The 26,346-nt window shown below is 42.8% G+C and overlaps 3 protein-coding genes across 3 annotated transcripts; 2 read left to right on the forward strand and 1 right to left on the reverse strand.

Moving 5' to 3' along the window:
• Positions 1–3,231: 3,231 nt before the first annotated feature.
• K441DRAFT_662328 (uncharacterized protein) lies at positions 3,232–3,585 on the forward strand (the record flags this gene model as incomplete). The annotated part of the gene is made up of 2 exons (XM_067649017.1): positions 3,232–3,366; positions 3,448–3,585. The coding sequence occupies exons 1-2, from the start codon at positions 3,331–3,333 to the stop codon at positions 3,583–3,585; spliced, it is 174 nt and encodes a 57-aa protein (XP_067502239.1). The 5' UTR covers positions 3,232–3,330.
• Positions 3,586–12,925: 9,340 nt separating this feature from the next.
• On the forward strand, positions 12,926–14,348 carry K441DRAFT_662330 (uncharacterized protein). The gene has a single exon (XM_067649018.1). The coding sequence runs from the start codon at positions 13,039–13,041 to the stop codon at positions 14,149–14,151; it is 1,113 nt and encodes a 370-aa protein (XP_067502240.1). The 5' UTR covers positions 12,926–13,038; the 3' UTR covers positions 14,152–14,348.
• Positions 14,349–16,409: 2,061 nt separating this feature from the next.
• K441DRAFT_678585 (uncharacterized protein) lies at positions 16,410–18,899 on the reverse strand (the record flags this gene model as incomplete). The annotated part of the gene is made up of 3 exons (XM_067651173.1): positions 16,410–17,575; positions 17,640–18,446; positions 18,533–18,899. The coding sequence occupies 3 exons, from the start codon at positions 18,897–18,899 to the stop codon at positions 16,410–16,412; spliced, it is 2,340 nt and encodes a 779-aa protein (XP_067502241.1).
• Positions 18,900–26,346: the final 7,447 nt, after the last annotated feature.

Consider the following 26,346-nt stretch of genomic DNA (forward strand, 5'->3'; position numbering starts at 1 on the left):
TTGTAATTACATTTTTAACTTTTAGCATTTATTAAGAATTAAGGCGTTAATTAGAATTTCTTTAGTTTAGTATTTTATTTCTATCTAGTTACTTCTATATTAAGAATATCTTATTATTATTTACGTGTAAAGGAACAAGTTTTTGCATATTGGATTAAAGTTAGAGAGACTCGCTTATAGTATAGAGGTGCGTTTTAAAAGTCTTTACCACTAAGAAATTGACCGCCTTAGCTTACCGCCTTCTAAATCTAGATATCCTCCCATTCTAGGGTGCGAGTTGACCTTGAATTTCATAGGGTAGTAGTATTCTTATATGCCTGTTTGGTATATATACATACTTAGTTAAAACTGCGTAGAATCCTTGGCGTTTACTTTCCTACGTAACCTAGTCACTTTTTATATGGACGCTTTTGCTTAGGTCAGTATACTATAGGCCTTACCTTAGCGAGCTTAGACGTGATTTTTTTGGCTAGCGTTAGAATAACAGCTACGCCGTCTCCTTCTTACAAAATCACGTCTAAGAGGGTTTAGCGAGTTTTGTTAAAAGCATAAGCAAAATTCGCTAAATAGAGGTTACGGATATCTAATTTATTTATTTACATAACGCGTTATTATTACTCAAAGTTTATATATTATTTTTAAGACTTAGGGCTTCTAAATAGTATAAATTTTATAATACGGCTATTGCTTAGTCCTAATATTAATTTCGTTAAAGTTAAAAACGCGTTATTAAAAGCCTAAGCACGTATTGTATCTTATTAAATAGTCTGCTAATATTAATAAAACTATATAGATATGTAGATATCTACTACTTAAAGCTATTACAATACCTAGTAGGTGCTATAGTTGGGTTCTTCCTTAAAAATATCCTCCCTTGGCCTAGAGTACCTCTGCTACTACTAGGGGGTAAGCTTTAGGCAAAGCCTCATATAGAGCCCTAGTAGAGCTTCGTGCAAAGCTTTATGTAGAGCTTAATGTAGGGCTTCGTGTAGAGCCACGTGCAGGCATACAGACGTGTAGACGTTTGTACGGGCGATCAGTTGCAGAGACGTTTATAGAGACGATTATATGGGCAATTGATTAATTAATTGTATGGGTGTTCGTACGGGCGTTCGTACGAGCGATTGTAGAACCTTCCTAGTATATTAGTGCTGCGTGTTAGTAGAGCTTTAGAGCTCTATATAGGGCTTCGAGCAAAGCCTCGAGCAGAGCTTCGAGTAGAGCTTTTACAGAGCTTCGTACGGAGCTTCGTGTAGAGCTTTCGCAGAGCTTCGAGCAGAGCTTTATACGGAGCTTCGTGCAGAGCTTTTACAGAGCATTGGTAGAGCTCCGTACAGAGCTCCGTGCAGGTCTCCCCCTAAGTTTCGTTCCGCAGAGCTCTCGCAAAGCTCCACAGCTCTACGTAGAGGGCTGGCGGCGTGGGCGTAAGCGTTCTGCGTTAGTGTTTACCGAGTGGCTTAGCGGTACAGAGGTAGAATTAGGGCCTCTACAGCGACGAATTCCTCTCAACGTCGCGCGCGTATAAGGAGCTAAAGATCTCATAACTTATAGAGTAGGCTTTTTTTTATAATTTGGCGTAATTTTTATATTAACAGGTACTGTAGGAGGGTGGATTAATTTCGTTAAAGTTAATGAGGTCTTCTTATATATACTAAATTAATTTTGAGCGAGAGTTTAGATTGGTTTGAAAATAGGCTTTAATTGGTTACTATTTGTTAGGTCACGTATAGGGACCGTGCTACCCTATCAAATCGCGACCAATACTTGCACTTACGATGCACCCCCTAATAGTAGGTAAATAAAATTTAAATTTATGTAGATTATAGAGCTTGCAAAGCGCTTTAAAATGACACTACTTTTGTCTATATATCTTAAGGCTAAGTAATATTATACTAATGTAAAGTTTTAGAGCTCTAGGGTGTATGGAGCTCTGTACGGAGCTCTATAGGCTCTACAAATTTGCAACCTTATAACCTCTTCCTACCCCTTACTGCTCTCTACCTTCTACCCTAGTTGCTACTCCCTATCTACTACCTAAATGCCTTCCGATCGTATATTTTGTAATACCTATAAGCAGTATTGCTCTTCCGCTAACTTTGCTACGAACCGTTATAGAGCTCTATATAAGACCTATAACTCTTATAGGGTTAATTCTTTATTTACTCTTTTTTAACCTACTACCTTTCTAACTCTATATAGGAGAAAAGAAATAAACGGTCCTAATGACCTTTAGCGGACCAAACTACAGCCGCTACTACTTCTGCCGCTACTTCTCCCCTTATACCGCCCGTATTAATCCAGCCGTAACCGCCCGTATTAATTTAGCCGCAACCGCCCGTATTAATTTAGCCGCGACCATCTGTATTAATCTAGCCGCGACCTCCTACGGTCCGCCCTATTACGGAGCAGCTAGATCGTGGTCCTACTACTATCCGCCCTATTATAGAGCAGCTAGATCTCGGTCCTATAAACGTTACCTACAACTCCTATACGGCCCTATATTAGATTAATAAACGTATTAGTATATTAAAGCCTAGCGATCTACGGTTTAAAGCCTGCTATAAGCATGGTGACGTAAACCTCCCTCTATTCTAGCCTCCGCTGGAATATCTACGCGGCCTTTTAGAGTCCTATAATACTTCTACTAGGTAGTTTAGGGAGCGGCTCCGCGCATATAATGTAGTATTGGCTTTTACGTCCGTAAATTGTACCGTTACTAACTATAGTATAGCCCATGGTAGCCTAAATTGCTTCTAGATACATAGTAAGCTTTACTATCTACAGGGCCCGCTAGAGCCTCCTACTAACGTTACTCCGCGGTATGCCTAGCTATACTTTTACGACCCTAGCTATACTATAGATATCCAGCTACGGGCCCATCCTAATACCTAGCTAGATGCGACTATTCTGTGGTGCCTTACTACTATGCTATCTAAGGTACGGAACCCTTTTATCGCCCTTTATTAAACCGCAAGGGAACGGCTTTAGGATTAGCCTATAACGACCCCATTACGGATTATCTTAAACCTATAGATGCGGCTTATCTTAAAGGCTAGTACTAATCGCCGCTGTAAGAACCTACTAATAAGTAACAAGGTAGCCATTATTATACCAGACAAGTACAGTGATACCAGCTTCCGTAATATTATACTTGTAGAGCGTTATACGCCTAATAAGCAGCCGCGATACTTGTCACAGTACGTGCGGACTGTCAAGGTACGATGTACGAGGTGACTGTATATCATTGACAAACGATGTCGTGTGAGGATCTATGTAGGAGGTGAGGTGGATATATACACGTCGCTCAGGGGTCAGGTCTGTGCTCGTGTCATGACAACACTGAGTCATAACAACGTGTCAGGTCAGGTGCCGTGACAGTACACCCCCCTTCGGAAGGCGAGCTCCTGTGAGCCAAGTGACGGCAGTAAAAACACGGGGAAAAAATAGACCATATCCTCATCCTTCCAGTCCTCAAAGTTCTCGTCCTTCCAGTCCTTAAAGGTCCTCGTCCTTACAGTCCTCAGACCCTCCTACCTATATCCCTACTACATCGGCTCTCCGCTAGCACTCGTCTCGAGTGGCTAGATAACAATATAAAGCTGAGGCGAAGGAGCGAAACTAATATGGAAAACGGAGGAGACGGAAAAAAAAATGTAACCGCGGGGCGTATTGCGGATATTGACTCTCGAAAGGCTCGGGGGTTACGAAGATCGAGGTTATTGCGTAGACTCGAAAGGCTCGGAGTGCGGAGATCGAGGTTAAAACGTAGATTCTTGGTCGCGGTAAACTTGTAGTATCTATGATGCGGGATTCGAAGACGGAGACGGAGATGGGAGACGAGATCGTAACCCCATAGTCCTTACACTGTAATCAAAGACACGAGGACATAGCCCGCAGGGTGTCTCCCTGCAGCCGGCTTTAAGAAACTCGGGACGTGAAGCAGAAGCATGGCTAGATACGGAGACTCGGAGACTGAGAAGAGGAACCATAGCCCGCAGGGTGTCTCCCTGCTGCCGGCCTAGGAAACTCAGAGACTGAGAAAGAGAAACTATAGCCCGCAGGGGTGTCTCCCTGCTGCCAGCTTAGAAACTCAAGAGAGAAGACGAAGTTGGCTCGGGAAATCGGAATAGATTTGACTTGACGTGCAGAGATTGTCGTAGAACGAGGGTAAGAATCCCGCCCGCCGGTAGGGTCGAAGCTTTGGAACGTAGCTTCTGGAAACGGTTGGAAACAAAGCCACTACCGGGGGCGTTATAAGATGACACGACATACACTGTCACAGTACGGTGCGGACTGTCAAGGTACGATGTACGAGGTGACTGTATATCAATGACAAACGATGTCGTGTGAGGATCTATGTAGGGAGGTGAGGTGGTATATATACACGTCGCTCAGGGGTCAGGTCTGTGCTCGTGTCATGACAACACTGAGTCATAACAACGTGTCAGGTCAGTGCCGTGACAATACTGCTGTATTAACTTAACGCATGCCATATATATACCGCTCCACTATATACTACTCTTTCCTTGCGGTAATACTAGCTGGCACTAAGGTCTCTAGCTACGCAACTCTAATTAAGCCCGCTAGTAAGCCCGCTAGTAAGACCGTTTAATACAGTAGGCGTACTTTTAGTTCTACCTACATATCCGTAATAACTTTAGGTTAGTCCCTTTTACCTACTGCTAGCTATTTTAGCAGTATATTATAGATATATAGGCGCTATATAATTAAAATAAGCTTAACTAGATCCGCTCCCACTAATTAAACCTCCACGTGGAGCTGTATAATGGCATTACAGATACTCTTACCCGCCATAATCTAGACTCTTAATTATTAGGCCGCCACGTAGTTCTTCTATTAAGTTTCCTTAGCGGAGCTCGCTTTATCGGCCAGTGCTATTAGGATTTAATAGCTATTGTCCGTAAATACGGCCGTCTAAGTATATTTATTACGTTTACTACTAACCCTAGGTAGGAAGAGATTACCCGCAAGCTACTACCTAACTAGACCGCTATAGATAGGCCCGATCTAGTTATACGCGTCTTCTGCGTAAAAGTTACCTACCTCCTATACGACCTAAAACGGAAGCAGATCTTCGGCTAGTACTACGGCTCTGTCTAGACTATTAAGTACTAAAAACGGGGCCTGCCCTATTAGTACCTGCTACTCTTTCTATATCCGCATAACTATAATAGGCTGCTAGACCTAGCCGTTATTAACCGTTTTATATCCGCTGAGCTTTTATAGCCGGAGAATAATTCTACTAGTCGTCTTACTAAGATTGTAAAGTTGATAATAGTTTACGGCCCTTGCGGCTTCTAGAATCCGCGAGCCCCCTATATAGTTGCCCTAGGGCTAGGCCTTCCGCCGACCTACTTAAAGCGGTACCCTAAGCGTTTTAACCCTACTACTATTGTACATAAGGACGGCTATCCAGAATACTGCTATTATAATAATCTGCGGTTATAGTCTATCCGCTTACTAGGGGGAGTTATATTTAAAATAGATAACTGCTAGATTATTCTATACTCCCTATATCTAACCATAAAGTATTATATGTATATAAATGTTAAGATCTACGCCTCCGTAAAGTCCGTTAAGTATATCCACAAGTATATATATAAGGGGAGCGACCGCACCACTTTACGGCTTATAGACGGCGATAAGGTAAGCTAGTATTTACAGGGCTATTATATCAGCCCGTCTAAGGCTATCTAGCGGCTATTTAAGTTTCCCGTTTATAAGGAGTACCCCCCTATAATCTAGCTTGCGGTACACCTTTTAGGCAAGCAGCCCGTATATTTTTAGGCCGATTAATCTACTAAGGAGATTTAGCAGCGCCTTAAGCTCTCTTGCTCTACACTAACGGCCTTTTTTAAGTATAATGCGGAGCATAATAATACCTGTAACCGCCTATATTAAAACTTCCCTAAGCGGTATACCTTTATTTTAAAGTAATAGGAGTAACGTTTACGCTAGCAAGGCTCTGTAATAGGCCGTATATATTACTACAGTCCTATTATAGGTGAGAGGTTCTACTTACAGCTGCTACTAACGTCTATTCCTAGCCCTACCTCCTTTAAGGACCTCTGTACTATTGCTAGTATAGTTTATTTAACCTTTTAGGCCGCCTGCGTGGCCCTAGGGCTACTAAAGGATAATTATAAGTAGATCGATTGCTTAACGGAGGCCGCCGTTTTTGCCGTTAGCGCCTAGCTACGCTCCTTATTTGTAACCGCTTTACTTTACGGCCCTATTGCGGAGCCAGTTACTTTATAGGACCGCTTTAAACAGTCTATTTACGATAATCTGCCTCACTTTCTAGCCCGCTAGCCTAATGCTCCTCCTACAATTAGCAAGGATAATAACGCCTATTTTAATTACGGCCTATACCTTATCTATTAGATACTTACTAATTACTAAAAGACACTTGCGGACTATAGCCTGCCCTAGTTCCAGCACTAATAGGGTATTATTACGGAGGGAAGTAACCCGCTTTTAGTAGCCGAGCTATAATAATATAACCCTATAGTTACCTCAGCGAGCTCAGACGCGATTTTTTAGCTAGCATCGGAATAACCTACGCCGTCTTCCGAATTGCAAAATCACGTCTGAGAGGGTTTGGCGAGTTTTGTTAAAAGCATAAGCAAAATCCGCAAAATGGATATTGCGGATATCTAATTCATTTATTCACACAACGCGTTATTATTACTAAAAGTTAATACAATATTTTTAAAAACTAGGGCTTCTAAATGGTACGAATTTTATAATACGGCTATGGCTTAGTCCTGATATTAATTTCGTTAAAGTTAAAAAACGCGTTGTTAAAAGCATAAGCACATATTATATCTTATTAAATAGTCTACTAATATAGATAAAACTATACAGATATATAGACATCTACTACTTAAAGCCATTGCAACACTTAGTAGGTGCTATAGTTGGGTCCTTCCTTGAAAATATCCTCCCTTGGCCCGGAGTGCCTCTACTACTGCTAGGGGGCAGAACCTCGTGCAGAGCCTTAGTAAAGCCTCGTGCAGAGCCAGTAGAGCTTCGTGCAGAGCTTCGTGCAGAGATTCGTGCAGAGATTCGTGCAGAGATTCGTGCAGAGATTCGTGCAGAGATTCGTGCAGAGATTCGTGCAGAGATTCGTGCAGAGAGCTTTGAGGGGCTCTATATAGGCTCGGCAGAGCTTCGGTCAGAGCTTCGAGCTTCGAGCAAGCTTCGAGCAGAGCTTCGAGGGCTTCGAGCAGAGCTTTGATCAGAGCTTTGAGTAAGAGCTCGAGCAGAGCTTCGGCATAGCTTCGTGGCAGAGCCACGTGCAGGCGTGCTAGGACGTGTTAGATGGCAAAAACGTGCAGACGTGCAGACGTGCAGACGTGCAGACCGGTGCAAGACTGCAGGACGTTCGTTACGGGCGATCAATGCAGAACGTTTGTAGAGACGACGTTATGGGCGTTCATACGGGGTTCATACGGCGATTGTAGAACCTTCCTAGTATATTAGTGCTGCGTTTAGTAGAGCTTTGAGCTCGTATATAGGGCTTGCGAGCAGAGCCTCGAGTAGAGCTTCGAGACAGACAGCCTCGAGCAGAGCCTCAAGCAGAGCTTTAAGCAGAGCTTCGAGCAGAGCTTCGAGTAGAGCTTTTACAGAGCTTCGTACGGAGCTTCGTGCAGAGCCTCCGCAGAGCCTTAGTAGAGGACTCCGTGCAGAGTCCGTGCAGAGCTCCGTGCAGGTCTCCCCCTAAGCTTCGTTCTGCAGAGCTCTCGCAAAGCTCTACAGCTCTACACAGACGCGGAGCTTATAACTTCTATTAGGCGCTACACCATACCTATAAAGGGCTGTAAAGTAAATAAATTAAATAGGTATATAGCAGATGGAATACCTACTAGTTGCGAAGAGGCTGGTGCGTAGGCGTAAGCGTGTTTACTACGCGCCTCAGTAGGGCAGGGGAATTAGAGCCTCTGCGGCAACGAACTCCTCTTAATATCGCGCGTGTATAAGGAGCTAAAGATCTCATAACTTATAGAGTAGGCTTTTCTCTATAATTTGGTGTAATTTTTATGTTAATAGGTATTATAGGAGGGCAGATTAATTTTGTTAAAGTTAATAAGGTCTTCTCATATAAACCGTGTTTAGGTTTTCCTACAAATCTCGCCAAAGTCTCTCAGACCACGAAAACGATTGCCGTCCTAAATCAGCTTAGCGGACGGTGCGGATATTCCTATATCCGCACAATCGATTTCTTGGTCTGAGCTCGCTGAGGTAAACCCTATAGAGGAAGAACGCTAGTTTACTAAGCTACGCTAGTAGCTAAATACGGACCAAGCAGCGTGCTTTAATACTGTCGTTGCCGCTATAAATACCAATCCGTAGACGGCCCGCTTCTTCCTCTAGGGCCCTACAGGCACTAATAAAACGTTTCTCTATCGCTGTCTCTACTACTACTACCGCTCACGCGGTAAGATTGTTCTTTATATAGCTTCTTCTAGTATTACGGCCCTCCTACTACCCGGCGGCCGTACTACCTACTCCTGTTTTCGGATACCTATTAATCTACATAAAGAGTCTACTTATAATATCTCTAAAAACTCAAATCTAGCCAAGCTTTTACGCTATACCTCTCTGCTTATTTAGGATAAGGTGCTAATATAGCACCGCTACTACTTTAAAGCCGTACACCGTATACTTACGGACGTCCGTTTTAACAACTCTACCTTTAGCGGGCTCCCTACTATCTTAGGCAGTAACTTTACTTAGATACTACCTATTATCCCATAGGGGAACCGCGCAGCCATTATAGGTGCCTACCTACAGCGGTTATTCCTCTAGCCTACCTTCTATATACTATCCCTACGGTTAAATATATATATCCGCTAGGGCGAGACAAATTAGTAGTTCGCAGCTTGGGTATAAGACCTATCTTACAATATAGCCCTAGCTAGTAGTATTACTCTCCCGCTTAGTATAGGCCAGTTCTAGTCCTAGGAACCCTTTTATAGGCATATATACCCTCCACAACTACTTGCTCAGGCATATACTACTCTTAATACCTTCTATAATCGCGCTATCCTAACCATTTGTAATAATACTATAGCTAAGATTAACGAGGCTATCCTTGCGCGGCTCTACGGCTCCCTAAGTATATTTTATTCTATAGACTCTATAGAGTAAAATAGAGAAGAGGATTATATAGAACTGCCGCCAGCAGAGCTCCTACAGATATTTAACCCTACTAGCCTACCTCCGTTAAAGCTTTCCCTAAAGGTAGGCGCGCCTATAATCCTTTTACAGAACCTCTACCCTAAGAAAGGGCTCTATAACGGCACCTATATAGTTATTACGCGCCTAGGCCGGCGCTATATTGAAACTTAGATGCTTAGCGGCAGCTTTTACGGGCAGCTACGGCTAATCCCTTGCATTAAGCTTACCTCTACAGACGGAGAACTGCCGTTTATTGTTAGTAGAAGGCAGTTTCCAATCCGGCTATGCTTTGCTATAATAGTAAATAAGTCATAGGGGCAGTCTTTTAACTTTATCGGTGTTAATTTGCGTATACTAGTCTTTACGCATAGGCAGTTATATATTGCGCTATTAAGAGTAACAGATATACGCGGGCTTTCGCTATTACTGCCGTAGGGAGGCGATACCGCTACCGCTACTACTACTAATATTATATATCTAGAGGTGTTACTACCCGTTATAGGCTAAGACGCGGGGGGATAGTATGGCAGCGGTGGCAGTAGTAGGGTAGTAGTAGGGCAGCAGCAGGGTAGCAGTAGGGTAGTAGTAGGGCAGTAGTAGGGCAGTAGTAGGGTAGACTAAGTTTAGAAAGCTAAAAGCCCGCCATAGTATTTATCTAGAAGTCTTACTTTCGTAATAAGGTATGTTATTTTATTATATAACTACTTCTATAACTGCCCTATAGGGCCAGTAAAACTTTTATAAATGCCCTATAGGGCCCAGTAAACCCCCCCTCCCCTACCTCCTCCTCCTCCCCTACCCCCCCCTCTCTACTCCTTATCCTCCTCCGCCTCCTCCTTATATAGAACCGCCAAGTTACGGTGCAACTCTATGGAGTTATGGTGCAGCTCCGTAAAGTCATAGTGTAGCTTTGCAATCTACTAAAGCCGCGTAGAGCGGGAACGGACGTAGGCGGGCGGGGCCTCTTCCTCTTCCTCTTCCTCTTCCTTCCCCTCCCCCTTCTCCTCCTCCTCCTCCTTATCGTCGTTGTTATCGTTATCGGCGGTAGCGGCAGCGGGAGGCGCCGAGGTGCGGAAGGAAGGGCCGCCGCGGCGGACTGGTAGGGTGGTAGTAGTAGCGGTGGTAGCTACGATTATCTCTATTAGTTATACTTTTACCATTTATATTACTAACTTACGGGCTTGGAAGGAGCAGCGCGCCCCTTCGCTACTATAATAGCAGTTAGCACAGCTGCCGCGTAGCTAGCCTATAACTAGCACACACTCCATAAACGGGCCACTACCCCGTATATACAACGTATAAGCCTACGGGGCTACCATACCCCGGCTTTACGCTAGGGCGGCCTCTGTATTTAGGGCCCTAGCCTCTAAACGGACCCCCTAGTAGACGCCAGGAGCTCTACCTAGGCTAGGAACCTACCGTAGAGACATACCCCGGACGCGCGGCAGGGGATATAGCGCCCGCATTATGGCTATATTAGCAGCGGCGGCTTTAGCGGCGGCAGCGAGCGCGGTAGGTAGGGGATTTTAAGGGGGGAGGGCAGGAAGGGCAGCGGGCGGCTAATTAATTGCCGTGAAGCTAGCCGGGCCAAGCACTACGGGAGCAGCGCTAGTAGTGGCGGCGGCGGCGGCCGAGGCAGCGGGGAGGGGGGAGGTAGCAGGGAGGGGCCTAGCGGCAGCAGCAGCCGCAGCAGCTATTCATAGGTTAGTATATTCCCGCGGTTCTCTTTACGGTGCTAATACTTACCAGTACGCTTATCTACTAGGACCGAAGTCCCATATAAAGGCGGCGCAGCCCTACGCGGGGGGGGCACGGAGGAGTAACGGCGGCTGGGTGCGGACATAGCGGCGGTGGTAATAGTGATAGTAGTAGTGGTGGTGGAGGAGCAGGAGCAGGAGCAGGAGCAGCAGCGGTAGCGGCAGCAGAAGCAGGAGTGGCAGCGGCAGCGGCAATAAGAGTAGGAGTAGACGATGCAGCAGCAGCAGCAGCAGTAATAGTAATGGTGGTGATAGTGGTGCTATTACTTAAGGAAGAAGACGACGACAACAACAACAACGATATAAATAGCTATTATTAATATACGTCACGTGATTAATTATGTAAATCTATATTACGCGATTATCGTATAAAGGCAGCTTTACGTCACCATAAGGTAGCTACATAAATTCTATAGTAGTACGGTAGTAGTGCGGCAGTAGTAGGGCAGTAGTAGGGTAGTAGCAGGGTAGTAGTAGGGCAGTAGTAGGTAGTAGAGGGTAGTAATAGGCAGTAGAGGCAGTAATAGGCAGTAAAGGGCAGTTAAAGCTTTAATACTCTAAAAAAAAAAATTTTTTATTTTTATTTTATATAAATATATATAAAAGTATTAATACCCTTTATAATAGTCCTTATAGTAGGGTCTTTAGTATATATAATTATCTTATATAATATTTTTAAAAAAAGATTTTAATTTTAAATATAAAATGTATTCTATAATATAAAGTACTCTTTATAATAGTAAAAGTAGTACTATATAAAATTAGATTAAAGGTAAAAATAAAAGTTGTAGCTATAGTTAAAGTAGTAAAGTTAGTAAATTAAAAAAGAATTAATATAGTATATAAAAAGGAATAATAATAGTATTAGTATTAAAATAGAACTAGAAATAAAATTTTTTTTTTAAAATAATAATAATAAAGGTAGAAATAGTAATGTCTATATAAGTAGAGGTTATAAATATTATTATTAGATAAATGGCGTAAAGCGTATACGGCAGGGGCTATATAGTATAGTGTAGGTTACCTAACTACCTACGGCCTAATAAATAGCCCGACCTTTACTACCCCTTTTTTTCCCCTTTAGTAGACTAGATTAAGACACGAATTAATTAAGAACTAGAACTACTATATTATAATTATAGTACCCCCCTAGGTAATACCGATAAGTAATAATAATAATAATTAAGTAATTAAAGTAGTAGTAGGAAATTAGTAGATATAATAATAGTAAAATAGTAGTATATAAATAGTAATAAAGATATAATAAAAGTAATAAAAATAGTAAAATAGTAAAATAGTAAAATAGTAAAATAGTATAACAGTAGTAGTAAGTAGTAGTAGGCAGTAGTAGGGTAATAGTAGGGTAGTAGCAGGGCAGTAGCAGGGTAGTAGTAGGGCAGTAGTAGGCAGTAGAGGGCAGTAATAGGTAGTAGAGGGCAGTAGTAGGGCAGCAGTAGGGCAGAATGAGTTTATAAAGCCAAAAGCCCGCCGCAGGCGCGAGAATTCCGTTAAATTTCCCCAAGGAACCAAATTGCTGGCTGTAAGTCAGCAATTTGGAAATTTTCCTTGGAAAATTTAACGGAATTCTCGTCTTATATAAACCGTGTTTAGGTTTTCCCACAAATCTCGCTAAAGTCTCTCAGACCAAGAAAACGATTACCGTCCTAAATCAGCTTAGCGGACGGTGCGGATATTCCTATATCCGCAATCGATTTCTTGGTCTGAGCTTCTGAGGTAACTGCAGGCCCTAGCTAGCACGATTTTACCGGCAAGCCCCAAAACGAACTAGGCATGGGCATCCCAATTCTCTAGTGGACCAACATCTGATAATACAAGTAGAGGGCAATGCAGATCTCCACTAGGCAATTGCGCACTTTGAGGCAATTGGCGCCCAATAAGATTTTAGAGGTGAGTTTTGTGGGCGGGAGCTGATATCATATCCCCTCAGCTGAAGCCCAGCCATCTCCTGCTGCCTAGATTGCCAAGCTACAATTCTTGGCGCGTTGGATATAAAGCATTCGCCTGCCTCGGCTCAGCATTTAAATTCGAAGATCTTAAGGATATTGTATTGAACGTAATGGTATCTCGAGCAGAGAGCTTCGAAGTCGTTCAGAAAGAAGCCGGCATCATGGAAAAGAAGCCCGAACCGGTTGGACAACACGCCACTTCCGCTGAGATCAATCAACCAGTCGAACTCCCGACGAAGGGACAAGTAGCCTGCGAATGCTCGTGCACATGTTGTGCTCATCAAACAAACGCACCGGCGAATACACAAGGCGCCGAGCCGACAAAAGAGCAAGCTGAGAAAACAAAGCTTGACGCAGCTAACGACTATGATGTTGAAGACCGTCACCGTCGAGCCCGCCCTCGCCGTCGACTATCTTACTCTCCAGTCCGAATCTACTCCCCTCAGCCAGTCATCTTCCGCAACCGCTCACCGTCACCACCTCGCCGTTCCATGATTGACGAAGTATCCTCTCACCTAGAGCTAATTCCAGCCCTGAAAGCTCAAGCTGCCGAAACCAAGGGCGACGTACCTTTGGACCGATCCGTCCGCATCGAGCCCTTTCACAGCAAAGTCTACGTCACCACGCACGCGGCCACACCGGTCGATTTCCGGCACTGGCTACCTCTCCTTGCTTACGCGACACCAGAAAAATGGTACGGATTTACCGACGCCAAATCATTAGATCTTCTAGTTGACCTCCTAGCCGGAGTTCCTGCCATGACCGCAAAGTACATGCTGCCGCCTGTGGAGAATGCTCGTGCGCTTGCTCTGAACGTGCCTGCGGTCGCTGCCTCTGCGGCGTTGCGTCTCGAGCCAGATGATGGCGAGGAGGGCATCTCATTGCTATATCTTTCTGTACAGAAGAGCATTATTGCCCCTCAAGATTACAATGAATGGTATGACCGCGGTGGGCGCCGGCCAGTTCCGGATATGACTAGGGAAGGATCGGTGACTGGCATGCCCATATATAGGGTTGTCAGGAGTGGGAGCCGACAGGCTGCGGCATCGCAGGCCTTCTACACCGCAGGTGGGAGTGGGTGGTCAACTGTTTTCACGTGCGTGGTAGCAGACAAAGTCGAGGCTGAGGGAATCCCCCCTGCCGCAAAGTTGTTTCAGAGGGTAAAGAGTTTAGGAGAGCTTATTGAAGATAGCGGGGATGGGAAAATCAGAGTTTTATATTAGTCGTGAAAAGGCGTTAATTAGAATCAACAGTTAACTTTCTTATCTGGTTGTAGCACTGATTTTAAATAGCGCCATCCTAGTAGAGATCTACATCTTAGGAGATGCAGGTGTAGACATTTCGATAATGTAGCCGCCGCAGGAACTACTGGCATATAACCCGAAGCAGATTTCAAGCGTTCCTTACGTGTTCAGCTAGGAAAAATCAAGTTTTGTTTTCAAACGAAGAGCCCTGAAACCTTTACAATCTTGAAACCCCCAAACACAAACCCTTCTAAAGGTAACATAGGTGACAATTAGAAATAAGAATACAAAAGATCATTTTCCGTATGATAACCCCTGCTCAATAATCAGTTCTCCTATATCTCATCCCCTTAAAACCCTTATTAGAGTTTTAAATTACTATAGAATTAGTAGGGTTTTATTATTGCTTGCTTGATAGGTGTTTGCACCTTGCCATTTATAGGTCGGCGTGGAAAAATGTCATAAATAGGCTTAGCGGTTGCCTAAAAGGGCTTATTATACTATTTATATTACCTTAACCACTAGAAATTAACTCTAAAACCACTAAATGTCTATTACTAACTACCACTGCTACTAAATTAACTATATATAAGCAATAAACAAGCAGGTAAGCAAGCAAGCCGTTCCTTTGCTTGCTTGCTTGCCCAAAATGAGGCCTCTTGTTTGCTTATTAGCAAGTCTGTGCAGTAGGAAACGTAATATACCACCAGTCAGGGCGTCTACCAAACATTGTCCAACTCTCAACGAAAGACAAATGTCTGGTGAGCTAAATCAGGCAAACTGAAATATAGAGACTTTGTATATAGAAGTTATATAAGTAGGATTAGGCAAAATACTCCAGGCCATAGTAGTTAATAAATATACCGAGATTAGTGAGCAGCATCCTAAGAAAATGCGATAGATAATAGGGAATAAATAGAGGGAATGTTCAGATCGACGAAGCAAGATATTCAGTGCGCTTTGTTGTGTCCCATCAGTACACTCCAAACATGTTTAAATCAGAATTACATCTAGGTAGTCGGCAGCGTAAGCCGTAGCGAAAGCTTCACCATCCATGATGCTGTGAATGAAACACTCCCCAACGACACTGAACCTGTGCTTCCCCGCATTACAAAATATATATGGTACGGAGCGCCCGAACAGATAAATTTTGTCGTCGAAAGCCTGTCGCGTGGCCCAAGTCTGATGTACTGTGCCCCTTAGTATGAGAAATGCGCCCTGCACAAGTCCACCGTTTTCCGATTTCAGACTGGTTTGAAATCTCTTCGTAGAGAGGTTGCGGGATTTCGGAGATTTTGGGATGGGAAGGCTGACAGTTTCCCTTCGCGGAGTTTCTGTAGTTTTTGCACCAGACCTGGCGACTTCTTGTCTTGAGACATGGATTCACCAAGCCATTCCGGATACTCAAGATAATACCGGTCCACAGATTGGATATCAATTCGGTCAGATAGTGGTGCTTGACATGTGGAAACTGATCTGAAGTAGGCCGGGTAGATGTTCTCAGGCTTGGTTCGATCATATGTAGTGTTTCATGGTCTCGTTCTTGAGTTCCTTTATCCAATCGGCACACTGCTTTCTTCAGTCGGCGAGACTCCCTTGGTATTGAGTGGAATCATATGGGGACTTTATTGGGGGGGGGTCCTAGGATGATCAACTTTTTCCTTCTGTAAGTCATATCAGGCTTCGAGTTCAACATAGCATGATATCTCGAAGGATTCTCACCTGTTTCATGCAGGCTGATCGAACTGTCAACCCGATCCTTCCGCCAATTTGGGATCTAGGACGTAAGGCCAAGAGACCGCTACTGTTCCCGGACCTGCGATAGCAATGCCAAGCTTCTGTGCTTCTCAATGAAGTCTTTCACAATGTCGATATAAAGACCAGCAACTGACATGTCATGGTCCACCTCTAGCCGCTCCTGTTCTGGCACAAGACTCTGGGGGGAATAAACTCTATCATGATCCGACACTGGAATTCGCAACGACTCAACCGGAACGCATTCGAAAGGCGAGTGAACAATGATATGTTTGGCTCGATTCGGGTAATATTCCGGACACAGCGTAACTCAGGCCTGAAAGAAGGGATTTTCTCAAGGGGGCCACGAGTAAGATAGGCCTCAGCATCGACCAAATTTTACCAGGGGACGGAAGCGGTGCTACAATAGATTTCGGCATCCCGAGATCGAGCAATTTTCTGAATTGCCCAAGCACATTGGTAGTAAGGTTGAGAGCGACAGATTAGTTGATCACAGAAGTTGGTGCAGTAGGCAACAATCCTAAGTCCAGGCACCCATCAACCACCCACCGCTGGTCCCCGTGCAAAGTCTCACCCCAAGTCATCAGGTCGATATTATACCTGAAATCCTCCGTTAGCCTAGCCGCGACTGCATGGTCTGTCTCCCACTGTATCCACACCCGGCACAAGCCCCGCGTCCACAGCACGTCCTCTCGGCCCTGCGCGGACTGCCCGTTGCTAGCAGCATACACCTCTTCCTTCCGCTGACACAAGCCCTTGACCATCAATGCTAACTCCGGCCCATCATGTCGGTCGAAGCGGCTGCGTATGATGGCGGGCAGCTCGTCGCCACTGCATGCGGACTTCCAGATGGCCGACCAGGAGTCCTCTGACTCTGGCTCCGAGTCAGGGTCCGGGATGTACTCCACGCGGTACCACTTCGTCAGATTGCGCGCGATAGGGATCCAGAAGCGCGGCTCGAGCGGCTTGCGGCCGGGGTGTAACTGGATGCCCGGGTACTGCACGTGCAGGCCATTGCGCGTCAGGAAGGACAGGCGCTGCTCGGAGACGAAAAGAGGGCCCGCGAGGTCGCGGCTGCGCTTGCACATCCACAAGCTCGGGGCCCACGCAAGTCCCCTGACCTGCAGTTTGGGGCCGGGCAGGAAGATCATTCCCGGTGGAATGCCGAGGTGCTGGTCGAGCAAGTCGAGAAACTCCACCATGCGCTTCTCGGCTATCTCGGCGTTGCTGGCTGCCTCTACTCTCAAGAGCGGGAGTGGGTCGATGTCGAGGAGACGAGCGAGGCATAAGGTTTCGTCTTCGATGCGAGATGCTTCTCGCCACTGCATGGACTGCCAGATGTGGGCGACTTGTTCATGCTCGGCCGCGCCGCTTCGTTTCTTTGTCGAGTGCAAGTCGTCTATCTTGTTTCTCATACTAAAGATGTAGGGGCTGAAGAGCCAGCCGGCCTTGTAGACATGATGCTCTCGATGAAGAGGGTTTTGCTTCGCTTTGACGTAGCGTCGCCGGAGGTCTTTCGCCGAAAGCAGCCCGTCCTTGAAATCGAAGTGAAGGTTCCGTGCTCGGACACCTTCTGGAAGTGTCCACATTCGCGTGGACCAAATGCCGGTATTTATGCGGATAATGGCTTCCAACGTCTTCCGGGAAACTAGATGTTGTTCGAAGGGTGGAATCGAGCACAAGGATGGTGTAGGCAAGCGAATATACCTGACCCATCATCTGTATTGCTTTGTTCTTTGTCTCGAGTGGCTGAGGAACACATATCGAGTCGATCCAAAAAGGCAAGTCCTTTGTGTCCGGATCCTTCTTGAGGGTATCTCTAAGGCGGATAAGTTGACATCTTGGGATTCCGTTTCCTTCGGACGGACCCATACAGTCTGACCAAGCATGAGAGATAGCAACGAATCGAGGTTGCTCTATCGACTCTATCAAGCCATCATCTGAGTCAGAGCATGGTCGGTTCAGAACGTATTCGGTCAAACGGAACTCCTCCGTGTTGCTGAACCTCAGTAGAGGAATGTTGCCGGTGGCAACAATTCTGATCAACTCCTTTTCATCAGGGAGGAGGCGGCCTGAGTTGCTGTTTCGGAAAAGGCATTGGCTCGTGTGCTGGCCGTATGATTGCCAAGGATTAAGCTGGCACTTCTGTGAATTGCAGGTAGAGTGATCGAGCTGCTTGACGGGTTGAAATGAGCTGATATAGTACATGCTGCTTAAATCCCCAGCTGTCACGCTGATTCTTCGAACCTCGTGAGGGCACCATCCCATCTTCATCATACGCCGGCAAAGCAGGTTGCTGAAGCCCCAAGAGCGCTGATCCGTCACACGATCTTGCCAGTTTCCGTAGGGCTCAGCATCGTCCTTCGACCTGGCCCAGGGTCTATGTCTGGCACGGAATCGATCCAATGTTTCCCCCAAGATGCCAAATGAGAGGCATAACTCGGGGTGCTGGGCTCGAAACAGAGTGTTTCCATCCCGAGGCGGAATTTCATCGGGGAAGTCCGGCTCACAATCGAGTTCTTTTTCATGATCATTGTCAGAGCACCAGGCCAGGACAAAGGTCCTTGCCTCATCGAGTGCAAGGCTGGCTCTCACTCGATGATACCTTTCCGGTCTTCGGACAACAGAGAGGGTCTGCGCGTCGCTTTCGGTGCGATTTGAGGAGACTTTTCAAACAAACTGACGGGATCCTCTGTGTTGACTTCCTTTATGCCATGGCGGTGGCGGATAAACTGCCCTAAATCCACATCTTCATTTAATACCTGAGCAAGTAGAGCAAAAAAGAGCCAGGATTGAAGGAAGCCTGGGGATTTGTCCTCCGGCAGATGGCCGGGACCGGATTGTAGAAGCTGAGTGACGGAACAATTGAGGGATTTGGGAAGGGAGAAGAAGTCGTCAGGTGTATATCTGCGAGGTTCCGCCACAAATGGGACGTGGATATGTTCAGTGTCTTGCTGGGGAAGATGATCCATAGCCAGTTAAAAGTCCATACGATGCGCCCAATTCATAAAATATCTATTGAAACAGGTATCGCATCAGATGTGTTGCAAATGTCGTCATAAAGAGATCTGAGGGGTTTAAGTATTGGGGAGTGTATTTGGAAGACGAGGCTGTAGGCAACAATGCGACACATGATTATCTCGTTCCTAGACCTTCATCCGAGGTTTAACCGCGCACTAAACCGTTCTGGGTCAAACCTTCGTGAGAAGGTCTGGTATACGGTTCGGATTTTAGATGCGGGGTATGATGGTCCAAATATACCTACTTTGAGCTTGATTATATTAACACCTATAACTCCTAAAACTATTCTTAATGACTAGAATAACTAAATTAAACTATTGATTTGTAGGCCATGGAGCTAAAGCTATTAGATAGTGCATATGAAGCTATTAATTGATTGGGGGTTGATTGATTAATTAGTCTGTGTCGTGTCTTGATGGAGTGCGCGTGCCTACAGCTGCCATTCCTTCGTGTGGCATTTGGCACTTTTCGTATTAGGCGCTTTGGGCGCTTCTGCTTGGGTTAGTATGCTGTAGGCATCCTAGCTAGCGTGATTTTATCAGCAAGCCCTACTAAAACACCTCAATATTACGATACCGACGAAATGCTACAAAAGGCCACTACTATAAAAACACTGAATATATATTTTTAAGGAACTTAGGCTTAGAGCTTTTGAAGTTTTTAGGGCCTTTGGAGGCTTTGTGTAAGGGGACTTTATAGACAGGGGGCTATAAGGACACGATTGTAGAATAGGATAAATTAGTAAGAGAGACGAATCTTTAAGGAGGTAAGGCCTCTAGGATCGTGGAGACTATATACTACGGGCACGTGCCTTCGGCACGTGACCGGCGACTATCTAAGGGGCGTCCGGGGGTTATCCTAAGGGCATCCTAAGGTGTCCGCAATAATATCCCTTATATTACCCCCCCCCTCTTATAGTCAGCCCCTAATTACTATTACCAGTAGGGAGATTATAAGGGCTCGTCCTAGAAGGGGTTTGGAAATAATAAACTGGATCTAAGGATAAAGAATAAATATAAATCTATTAAATCTATCTATGACGAATATAGGCCTTTATATAGGCCTATACCTATAAAGTCATAAGTGGTTGCTTACGGACGTCGTCTAAAAAGGAACTAAAGGGAATCTGCTTATGTAAGCAAGCAACGAACGTAGAGGACTCTTCTAGCACCATTGTTATACCCCCTAGTACTCCACTAAAACAGAAGCAGATCCTTCCTAAATTAGTATTAAACTTAATAATATATAAAAGAAACACCTTATAATCCTCTAAGTGTATTATAGGTCCTATTTAACCTCTCCCTAAGCTATAATTAATTACCCGTCTTAAGCTCTACATTATTCTTATCCCCTATTTAAAAATCGTTAGCGTAGGTTAGAATCTTTAAATAGCGTACCCTCCGAGGTTTTGCCGACCTATATACGATTTCCTACTTAGGTTTAATGTCTATATCGCATTGAACGAGGCCTAGCTGCTTAACGAAGTTCTTAAACTAAGCCGTTAATAGTGGCTTTGTAAGACCGTCTGCCACTATACTACTTATAGGAACGTACTGTAGGTGAATTACGCCGCTTTAAACCTTGTCACGAATGTAGTGCTAGTATAGCTTAAAGTGCTTAGTGCGTGCATAGTAGTTGTCGCTTTTAGCAAGGCTAATAGCTAGTTAATTGTCGCCATATAAATGTATTGGTAGTAAATTCTTTCCGGTATATCCTAAATTAGTAAGAAATTAACGGAGCTATAAGGCTTCCTTGGCCGCATACATTATCGCTACGTACTTAGCCTCCGTGGTTAAGGTTGTAAGAATTAACTACTTACTTAATTTGTGTAAAACTGGGCTACCTACTAGCTTGTAGATATAGCTAGAAGTTAACTTCCTATTGACCGCATCTGCGAACGCTGTATCGCTATAGCTATATAGCTATAGGTTAGGTATATTACCTAGTAGGCTTCCGCTATATTCCCTATTGTAATTAGGGGTAGTATAGTCCGTAACTAATGCCTCGGCAAAGGCTTTTAGAGGTAGTTATTACCCTTAGAGTAAGCTAACCTCTATACCTAAGTCGATCGTTCCTATATAGTAGGCGAGTATCTGCATTGCAGCTTCTATATATAGTTTGGCAGGGTTATATAAAAACTAATAAAGCTGTCCTACAGCCTAGGCTATATTAGGCCGAGTCTAATTATATAGATAAAGTAAAGAGCCTATCAGCGATTAATACCGTTTTATTAGCTCCGGCAGAGCTTAATCCTTATATAGCTTAAAGTCTACCGTAGAGGGGTGAATTAGTATAGAGGCTGGTGCGTAATCGTCTATATAGAATATATGTAGGATCTTCCTAATATAGGCGTCCTATACTAGTCGAATTAAGCGCGCCTATCGGTTCCTTATAATTTAAATACCTAGGAAGTACGCAATTAGGCCTAAGTTTCTTACTTTATACTTATTCCTAAGTGCTTCTTTAAGCAGTTTAATTGTCTATATATCTCGTCCAATTAAGATAAGATTATTAACGTAGATAATAATAATTTAGCCGCTTTGCTAGCCAACAAAGACGTATAGGTTAGCTGGAATTGGTATATATTTAAGGGTGATAAAGAAGCTCTTAAGCTCCTTATACTAAAGACATGGCGCCTACTTAAGACCGTAGAGAGCCTTAAGTAGTAGGCCTATAAGAGTAACGCCGTCCTTTTAATACTAGTGGTATCCTTCTAGCAGCTAAATATAGATATTTTTATAGTTAAGCTTCCTATTAAGGAAGGCCGTAATTATATCTAAGTACTTGTACTCTAGATTGTATACGGTAACTAGGGCTATTAGTAGCTTAAATATACTAGGTTAAACGACGCCTATAAATGTGTCGCCATAGTCAATCCCTAGGCGCTACTTATTACCATATAATACTAGCTATACTTTCTATCTAAATAGGACGTTGTTTTTATTAAATTTATATATAAAGACCTATTTAATAGGTAGAGCCTTAGCTTTAGGTAAAAGTTTAACGATCTTAAATAAGTTATTAACTATTTAAGACTTCTATTCCTTATCCGCCGCAGCCTTCTACTCCTTCTTAAATATTAAATTTATAGCTTTCTTCCAGTTCCGTAGCTCTAGAGGTAGTCCTTTAGTTATCCTTATCTACTAAGGCTGTAATAGAGCACTTATAAACGTGTAGGCGAAGGATAGGGTAAGGTAGGTGGCCTTTATAGCCGGCTCCTTCCTTCTAGTTCTATGGAGTACGCTATAGTCAAGCCGTGGCTTTAATCGCGTACGCGTATTTACCGTATTATATATATTGATCTTAATTTCTTCCTCAAAGTACTTAGTCAGAATCTATTCCAGATTCTCCTAGTAAATATCCCTTAGGGGAGTCGTTTCCTTACGGAGGTATCCTCCTAGATTAGGTAGCTCTTACTGGTTAAGGCCTACCTATTCGTCGTTAGTAAGGGGAGGTCGATTAGACTACAGTGCGATATCGTAATCGTTAGAGGCACCCCCTAACTAAGAGTTACCCCCCAACTATAAGGCCCGAGAGACCTTATCTGCCTCCTACAGTAACTAAGAGACCTGTCACGGAAGTGGGCACGAGCTGGAATACAATGTACTAAACAGGGTAGTAATTAAAGAAGGCTACGTACGCGTAACTATGCGTGGTTAATACAAAGACATTTGGATAAAGAAGAAGATTCTTTATGTGCCAGGTCGGGTATAAATAGGGGTTGTAGGGGAACGTGCGTAGGTGTCTCGGGACCAACGTGAGCACGGGTTAAGAACGTTAAAACGCGCAGGGACGTGAGAGCGTGTAAGTCCCGTGATAAGACCTTACTTCCTTCCTACAGTAACCAAGAGACCTCTAGTGCAGTGTCTTTAGTAGGAAGTTCTTTAAGTAGTATCCAGTAGATATTATCGTCACCACCTTCTTCTTTACTAATTAGTGTGGTAAGAAAGGTTCCTAATTTATTAAAGGTAACGCTGCTTAATTAAACAACCCTATTTTTATAAGGTAGATAGACGCGATATATATATAAGCCTTTATAGCCAACCAATCGTCCCTTCTAAGCCCTTATAACGAACTTATTACCCTATTACCGCTAAGGGTCTTTTTTACTAATATGGACGTAGGTGGGACAGCTATAAATCTTCTAGTTATCGTACGTAATTGTAGAGTTAGTATTACATAGGGTATAAGCTATTACTTAAGCGGGCGGAGCTTTATTTTTATTAACTAATATAGGTAATATATTAATCCTATATACGGCTACCTTAGCAACTTTAGGCTAGAGCTTTAGTGGCAATTAAGTCTTAATTAATATTATTCTAACCCTTTTTTTAACTAGGTGGTTAGCCTTCTTTACTATTCTATTCTAGTGTATGGTATATAGGGTAGAGACCTTAGTAAGTATACCCTCGTCCTTAAAGAAATTAGTTAAGTCCTTACTAAACCACTTAGCAGCTCTATCTAATCGGAAGCAACTAATTATTATCCCTATTTAAGTCTTAATCATATAAATAAACTACTTTAAGGTAGAGGCCGCAGAGCCTCTATTTAATATATAGTAAATCCATCTAAAGCGTATTTAGTCATTAGTGAATAGTACCTAGTACTTCTTACCGAAGAGACCTTCGTGTTTTAATAGCCTAACTACATTAACGTGCACCTTTTCAAATATGCGATTACTGCGTCGTTAAGGGCGTCTTAATATTTATTTCTTAGCCTTTCTAAGGTAATAGTCCTCGCAGTGAAATAGCTTATCCTTAGTAACTATAATCCCCTTTATACTTCTAGCGAGGAGACGTATCTAGTTAGGAGGAAGGTGTTATAGTCTCTTATACTAAGTCTCTATAGTAGCTTTAGTAAGCACGCCTTTCTTATAGAGGCGCGATTGTACGGTAGCTAGAGCTATTACAAAAGAAACCTCTATAGGGTTGTCTACTAGTATAAACGTATTAAGTCCGTTAACATATAGAGTATAGGCTATTTCTACCTAATCTTTAATAAAGTTAATTATATTATAGAGACCGTTAAAGAAGGCTCCCTTCCCTTATAAAATGCTAAGCGAGATAATATTTATAAAGAAGTTAGGATAGTAATATACTTTAGTAAATATAATTATATAGGCAGAGTAGTTAGTTTAGGCAACTATAAGCTCAACTAATCTAACGCCAATAGCCTTTATTAGGCCTCCTCCCGTCTAGATTTAAATAGGTTTAATTTCCTTATATTATATAAACCTCCTAATATCATTACATATATAAATATTTAAGTAACTATCAGCTATCTAGGAGTCCTTAATATTCGTTTTTAAAGCTATAGCTGCTAGCCCAATAACCTACGTAGCAAAGGTTAATCTAGTTACTAAATTGGTAGCTTAAAATAAGCGATTAGATATCCCCTTAGAGGCCTTATTTATATTTAAGGCTGCTCTATTACCTAAGCGCTAAGGTCGCCTTTCTCTAGGTCTCTACCATTTAGGCCTTAGGTAGGCGTACTTTATCTAGCAGCCCTCCTCGCTACCTAGATAACCTTACTTATACTACCTATACCTATTTAAAGCATCCTTAGTAGAGCCTTAATTGCCTAATAAGGCACTATAACCGGCTCCCCTGCCTCCGCCGCAACTATTGCCGCGACTATAATCGTTGCCGCGTCCTTAACCGGACTGCTCATTTAAACATAAGTTACCTAGTGGCTTATTAACTAAGGCAAAGCTCTTAGGTAAGTCCTTTTACTAGGCCTTCTTAGTGAGGTTAGCGATTAATTAGGGTAGTAAGATCGTGTAGCCGTCGCGAATCTTATTATATTAGATTTAAGCCTATATAGGGAAGTGTTTATTAACGGCATTAATAAATTAATAGTTAATAATCTTGTTATCTAGGGCAAGCTTTACCTACTTAACTCCTTAAACCGCTTCTTAGTAACGGCTTAAGAAAGTAGTAACTACTTAGTCTAATTAAAAGCGGAGCTTAATAAAAGTCTCCTATATATTAGCTTTCTGGATTAAGCCACGGGCCTCGAATATCTGCTTAAGGTAATTAATATAGTCCTTTGCCGTCTGCTTGTGCTCTAAGGCAGTAAGGATCTTATTATTGATTATACTAAGGATAACTAAATAGACTATACTGTCGTCCTTATTAAACTATTTAAACTCCTTTTAGTACTTATTAGAGAGTGCCTTATTAGTTAAGCGGATTAAGTTATTAGTATCTGTAATCATTTAAGACCTCTTAAGGATCTTGTCTCGCTCCTCCTTACCAGCGTCCTTTAGTACTTAATTAATAAATATTATAGGTTTTTCTTCCTAAAGCTTTGGGTAGAGTAAGGCCGCATCTTTTTAAATAATATGCAGAAGGCCCTCACTATATAAGTACGTGCTGAGCTGTGTCTAATATTAGTACTAATTTAAACCGTCTTTCTTAAGGCGATAAATGCCTGGATAGTCTTTACCTATAGTAACACGTAAATAAATAAATTTAACGCGTAAATAAAAGGATTTTTAACGCGTAAACAAACGATTTTAATATATAATTTTAATAATAAGGAATAACTTTATACGTAGGTGTGGTAACCCTTAATACGGCTTATAGTAAGGCGTTAAATATAAAGCAGTAATATATAACCTAGTATAGGTATGGTAACCCTTTATACAACCTATGGTAAGGTATTAATCTTCTAACGTCGTAGCTTAGTAGTAACAAGTGCTTATAACCTAATGAACTAGATCTGAGGATAAAGAATAAATATAAATTTATTAAATCTATCTATAACGAATATAGGCCTTTATATAGGCCTATACCTATAAAGTTATAAGTGGTTGCTTACGGACGTCGTCTAAAAAGGAACTAAAGGGAATCTGCTTATGTAAGCAGGCAACGAACGTAGAGGACTCTTCCAGCACTATTGTTAGGAAAGATATTAGAGGGATATTAGTATACTACTATATATTATCTATTTATCTAACCCCCTACTTTAAACTCCTAAAAAACCTTAATAAGGAAAAAATATAACTAAAGAAAAGATATAAGGATTGCTAGAAAACCTATTAGAAGCCTGCTAGAAGTATACTAATAACTACCTAGGCTAATATAGGAATTTTTATATAACTTTACTTCTAAGCCTTTATACCAGTCTATAATTAATTATAAATATTATAGGCAATTTAGTGTTCTAGTATAGTTCTATAGAACCTTTTAGTATAGAATTTAACGTATAGAGCCTTAGCTTACCGTTATCTTTAACTACTAAAATATAATCTATAATCCTTTCTTATAATCTTTTTTTATCATCCTCTTACATTACTAACGTATTACTCCCATATTTACCCTTAGGCTATTAAATACAGTTAAAGAGACTTATCTCTTAAGATTTAGTGTATATACTTTTAAATCTAGTAGTTCT

Source organism: Cenococcum geophilum (genome assembly GCF_001692895.1).
Source record: "Cenococcum geophilum 1.58 unplaced genomic scaffold K441scaffold_30, whole genome shotgun sequence".
Lineage (NCBI taxonomy): Eukaryota > Fungi > Ascomycota > Dothideomycetes > Gloniales > Gloniaceae > Cenococcum > Cenococcum geophilum.

What these genes read in the sequence shown, in the direction of transcription:
- K441DRAFT_662330 (XM_067649018.1), top strand. Translation starts at nt 13,039, where the DNA reads ATGGTATCTCGAGCAGAGAGCTTCGAAGTCGTTCAGAAAGAAGCCGGC.